Below are 6,000 nucleotides of genomic sequence, written 5' to 3'. Positions count from 1 at the left end.
GCGGGGCTCGGCGGCGGGCAGGGATCCCCCAGCACCGCGGGGCTCGGGGGCCGGCGGGGATCCCCCAGCACCGCAGGGCTCGGCGGCGGACCCCCGGGGCTCGGGGGCGGGCAGGGGTCCACCCCGCGGTCGGTGTCGCCCGGTGATGCTGCAGGAGGGGGGCGCGGGGCTGTCCGCTGGCTGGGGCGGTGCGGTGGCAGCTGTGGTGGTGGGAACTGACGCCGGCGAGGCAGGGAGCCGCCTCTGGCTGCAGCCGGGGAGGAGGGATGAGCAGCGGGTACAGGTTTCTTCGAGACTGCTCTTTTCATCTGCAACTAGGGTGTAAAATCAGCGTAAGTGTGCGGAATACCCCTGGCGTTGTGCGTGGATTCCACTTAGGGGATCCCCGACTGAGCTGTCTGGAGCTCTTTAATCCTAGCACGGTAAAAATGCAGTGTGGGAGAGAGCTGCAGTCGTGGTCACAGTATTGCTATATTAAAAAGGGGCAGGGAGAGAATTGATGTGAAGTTTTGTGAAGGGAGAGGATTTGCCCAGTCCTGCAGAAAGTGGATGAAACTGGATGCAGAAGGAAGTGCTTCTGCTCTCCAGCCTTATGCACTCACAGCAGAGCATGCAGTTCCTGAGAACATCTTTCATCATACTGGTTTGCAAGGAACTGCCGGTGATAGAGTGGTAGCAGTATCCACAGCCAAAACCCTTGCTTGTTGATAAGTTGGCTAAAGTGCACATTCCTGAATTTACCTCAGCACACAATGCTCCATAACGTATTATTGTCATTTAAACATGTACGTATTTCTCATCCCCACAGGCACTTTGAGGCAGGACCTTGTTTCTTGCGGTGTGTTCATGATGTGTTCATGAAGGGCTTAGCAGAGGAGACAGCAGACCAAGGCAGAAACCTCTAAATGCTATTATTTACAAGCAAGTGACAGTAATACAGCATGGGATATCTTTCCAAGAGTCCACCATGTGCGATGAAGAAAAGTTCTTGGGCATCACTTCCTCTCAGCCATGCATAGTTAGCTCTACCGTCGCCATCACCCATGTCTCACAGGGTCCTCATATTTAGCCCATTGCTCAGTAAAACCCCTCAGCACATGACTGCTCTGTAGCTGTGTGCATAGCCTTTTGCGCAGACTGTGATAACTTTGTACTGTTGTATCAGTCATGCAGGGATGTTGATACATATGTCACTCTCGTGGCTCACATCCTCCTTTCCACCATGTTTTTGCTTTGCATGTAAAGTAATGCAGTAAACTAAACTCACTTTTCTTGCTTGGTTTGTCCTTCCAGATCTAATTGGCTTTACACAGGCAATGCTCCTGAAGACTGTATGATAATTCCTGGTGGCTGAAAGAGGAGGCACATTGGAGCCTGTACAGAAAAGGAACAAGAACAGGAGGGCAAGAGCTTCCTGCTGCCCCTCTGGCAGAGGTACCAAGTGCGTGGCCTGTCTGCAACATAAGCAAAGGACTAGTTTTCAGAAAGTAAGCGAGACTAAGAGCCACCTCAAGGCACTTGGAACTCGAGAGGAAGAGGAGTGGTGCCAGCATGGATAAGGACAGCACAAACCTGGCTGACCAGCAGTATGAATATGTGGCCGAGATTGGGGAAGGGGCCTACGGAAAGGTGTTCAAAGCCCGAGACTTGAAGAACGGAGGTCGCTTTGTTGCGTTGAAGCGGGTACGGGTGCAGACCAGTGAGGAGGGAATGCCACTGTCTACCATCCGAGAGGTGGCAGTTTTGAGGCACCTGGAGACGTTCGAACACCCCAACGTGGTCAGGTGAGGAGGTGGGACCAGTGTCCTGATCAGTGGAGTCCTGGGTTTAGTATGTGAATCGGGCAAGCAAGAGTTTGGGGACCTAAATGGAATGGACACTAGTTTGGGTTTGTGGCTGAAGTGAGCACTAAACTGTGTACGTGAAGTGTGATTTGAGGTTTCAACAGGCCGTGGTGCTGCCTGCCAGACCTCACCTCATCCCTGTGCATTGCCTCCCACACACACAAACACCTATCTCCAGAGGCATAGATGTGTGACTTGTGTTGTAATGGATGGGCAAGGAGCCATATATACATTATTTCCTGAGGCATAAGAGAGGATGAAAAAAAATCTCCCTGGTTTTGTCTGAACTATTAGTACTGCCAGCCAGCTGATTTTTAGCAGCTTTGTTCATTACAGAAATGGCAAAAATGAGAGCAGTAATAAAATGTGCATTCTGCCTTTTTAGATGCTTTTATAGAGAGCTGTAGATTATCATGTTAAACAGAAGTAACATCTTAAGACCTGAAGCTTTGCAGGCAGCCTCATGGTTGAGTCCTCTTTGACTGGTACTAGTTTCACTATGTGCTGCTGATTGTACTGTCAAGAATGCAACAGTACAGGTGTCAGACCTTGCTTGCAAAATGGTGGCAGTGGCCCCAGGATGTCCTTTCTGTCGTGTGAATAGCATAAACCCTGGATAAATGATGTGTTCTCAGTGATAAAGCTAGGCCTACTTTGACTTCTTAGATTTTTCTATAGCTGGAAACCTTCAGCAATCCATGAGCATCTTTTATTAATACTATGAGCTTTGAGAGGTAAGATTCACTTTGCAGATACCCAGATATGCAGTGATTTCAAACTGGTCAGCATCTTGCTGGTGGTGCTGTCTTAGCACGACTATTTCCTGTTCTTCGTGTTATTGTAAGCATATATTGCATAGCAAAAGGAAAACATTTTGCACTTCACTAACGCCAGGCCTAGAGAAATAGACGCTGGAGTTAGAGGTGACCTTCAAAATGCTTTGCACCTGTAATAATCCTTTTTTTAGGGTCTGAGATGAGGGGGTTTTATTAGGTGCAAGAGGAAGGATGAGGCAGAAAATAATATTTGAAACTCAGAAGTCAGTAACTAGAGATAAATTAATTTTTGTTCATTATAAGGCAGCATAATGTAGCAGTCTTACTTATGTCAAAACTGAATAGGCAAAGTGTTTGTATTCCAAAATACTGATAATGGAGTGCGTGTTATCAGTCTCACTTCAGTGAGCAATGGGATACAGACTGCAGGTCACACTTCCACTGCTAATCAAGCAAATCCACAATTTGCTTAATAACCATTATTTTGCCTGGCCCTTAGTAATGCCAGGGGCTTAGTAAATAAATTTTAAAAGTGGGGATATCTTTAGGTGGACAACATATATTTGATCACCAAATCGAGGGGCTCTGTTTGTGGAGGAGTGTGCAGAAAGTTCTTCCTTGGCAGTAGAGAGATAATTGGGAGTTCTCAAAATCTCTGAAATCCAGCCCATTAACTTACGAGAGTAAATGAGGATTCAGTTGTCCAGGTTTAGACATTTACACATTTGGAAATTGTAAACCTTGTTTGGGAATAATTCAACATAACAATACTTATGAATTTTTCTGCCATTGAGATATTTCCATGTGAAGTAAAAGATTTTTTTTAAGAGCTTTCTAGTCTTGAATTCAGCAAAATCATGAAAATAAAGTTCTTGTTTTCCAAAGAGCTATTTGATGAACTGACTATGCAGCTGCAGGCTTCTTTTGCTTGGTTTAAGTGCAGTTGAATCTGGACAGATCGTTGCATAAATACATTGAAGCTTCAAAGATTTTTACAAGCTTGAATGAAAACTAATTCTCTGCAAAGCAGTAAGTATTTCAACCAGCAATATGAGAATGTAATTTCAATATAAAGATCTCTGAAATTGTGTTTCAGGTCCTCGTAGCGGTCTTGTGAAGCCTATGCTTTTTGCCATAAGCAGCATTTCAGACACAAGGACTTGGTCTGTGATGAATCAGGGTGCCTGGGACCTTGGCTGCACACCTTTTTCCACAAACAAGTAGGGGAAGATGAGCAATTTCAAACATTATCTCATCTAAAATGTAGGAATGCTATTCAAAAACTCACCTCTTGTGCATGTTTTTAATCTGTAGAGCCCTTTGGAGTGACTGAAATCATATCCTTAAAATAGAAAAAAATATATGAGAATATTTAAATGGCCCAATTCTGTTACAAAATACAGTAGAAGAGTTTGCAATTTATTGAAATTAAACATCTATTTTTGTATTATGTAAATATACTCAGAGAAAAGGAAATACTGTAAAAGAAGATCAGCAGTTTTAAGTTGCTGACCTAACTCTACTTAATTATTGAACAAATTGTGCTCAAAAAATTTTCATTGTTTGGGCATGCATTGTCATGGGCTGTCATTGGGCTGCTGTCATGGCCAGGCTACTAAGTAAAAACAATGCCAAATGCATTGTCTGCATACTGGTTTAAAATGTACATTGTTTTCAGAGCACTAGGATAACAACACCAATATTTAACATCAAATATTTTTGATTTTGAGGGGATGTCTGAGCTTTTTCTGAATATTACAGGTAACTAGCCTGAGAGAACTCAGTTGGAACTGCAAATATGTTGTATCTCTTACCTCTGAGTAGTGGCATGTGTGATCCATGAGTTGCTCAGTGCCAACCAGTAGTCATTCTGAGAGTCAAAGCCTAGACTTTAAAGCGATGAGCCCCATACACCTTGTGCTCAGCTGTGGTACTCTGGCATCAGCTGATGGCAGTGGCAGAAATCACAAGCCACATGAACTTAGGCTGAGTGGCATGCTCAACTCAGATGTGGAGCACAGCCGCCCAGGGCTTCTCTGTCGCCATAAAGTGGTGCTAAACATGAAGAACAGTTTCAGAAGGAAAGCCTGAGTGCTACTAGGCAGAGATAGAGCTCCATGGCTTTTTTGGTCGTAGAACCAGGATTCAGGACCAGCATTGCTACTGTGGGTTTGTCATAGTGGTTGTAGATTGACTTCCTCTGAGAAATGGTTAGAACCAAAACTGATTCCTAGTGCCTGGCATTAGCATTGGAAGAGAATTTTCTACATAAAGGAGAGATGTCTAAATAGCACAGAATAATTTTAAACATAAAATTTATCATAGTTTTCCTTGCTACTGCTTGCTAATTATGAGAAGTTTGTTTCATGTTCCTTTGCTCCAAGTCTGTATTCATACAGTGAAGAGATGCACTTTTTGCAGCACAGGTGCTTTTACAATGATAGATAATGAAATAAGATTTCACTGCAGAATAAAGCAAAAAAGTTGCAAGAAAAGAATCAAAAGGAAATAAGATATTCAACAGAAAAGTGATGTTAGTGGAAATCTCTGAACTATAATGGAAGTAAGGCCTTGAGGACTGATCTAAAATTTTTCAAGACTGTCAAGAATGGTGTATAGAAAGGCATGGGAAAAATGCAGTTAAAAGGATAGTTGCAATGTGCTTAAAATCCTCTCCTGTTCACATTTTCCCTTTGTATAGGGTTCCTCTCCACCAGGACACCTTACTCTATTTATCTTCACAAACCAAAGTTAAAAATAGAATCTTCAAAAGTAAATCTTACTAAAACTAGGTATGTCATAGGCTTGGAAAAATCCCTTGTAACTGTTAGGGTGATTAAGATGCTCCCCTAGCTCACCTTTCAGATCGTAAGATGTAATGCTTTACTAAAACTTTACTACATACAATAAGTAAATCTGGCAAAAGTTGGTCCAGCACTTACATAGTTTAGTGTTGTTCTGTTTGGGAAAAATGAAATATATGTAGATAAAGAACAGACTTTGCCAGGAGTAAATGACACATTAGATTCAGGAAACTCTTGTGTGTAAAACTAGGAGTATTCCCTGATGCAATATATCTGTAAAAATTCTTCTTGTGATTATAATGCTAAATTCAGCTATATATTGCATTTAGTTTATCTCTCTCCTGCTGGTAATCAGAGGAATAATTTTCCCCTAATCTTAATCATCCATCAGACTGAATTCACACTCTGGGAAGGTGATATGCAAGACAAATTACTGTAATTCTTGCCATGCTTGTTTTCTATCCTATTTATATTCAACAGTTTTAATAGTGCTAAACCTTAAGCAAATAGAACAAAGCTGCAAAGCTGTGTATTTTTGCTTCCTATCTCATAACTTTTTAATAAATACAACTTCTT

The 6,000-nt window shown here is 42.5% G+C and overlaps 1 protein-coding gene across 4 annotated transcripts in view; it reads left to right on the top strand.

The window, feature by feature from the left end:
- Positions 1–6,000, top strand: part of CDK6 (cyclin dependent kinase 6) — a 134,209-nt gene that overhangs the window by 1,102 nt on the left and 127,107 nt on the right. For 3 of the 4 annotated variants that reach the window (XM_027684691.1, XM_027684692.1, XM_027684693.1), the window contains exon 2: positions 1,294–1,784. In XM_027684691.1, the coding sequence (XP_027540492.1) occupies positions 1,552–1,784 (233 nt within the window). In that variant the 5' untranslated portion in view covers positions 1,294–1,551. Of the gene's footprint in view, positions 1–237; positions 333–1,293; positions 1,785–6,000 lie in introns of those variants that run through there. The other variant, XM_027684694.1, reaches the window with a different exon arrangement.

Source organism: Neopelma chrysocephalum, unplaced genomic scaffold (assembly GCF_003984885.1).
Source record: "Neopelma chrysocephalum unplaced genomic scaffold, ASM398488v2 Primary Assembly neopelma1_67, whole genome shotgun sequence".
Lineage (NCBI taxonomy): Eukaryota > Metazoa > Chordata > Aves > Passeriformes > Pipridae > Neopelma > Neopelma chrysocephalum.
This window is presented reverse-complemented; position numbering and strand designations above follow the sequence as displayed.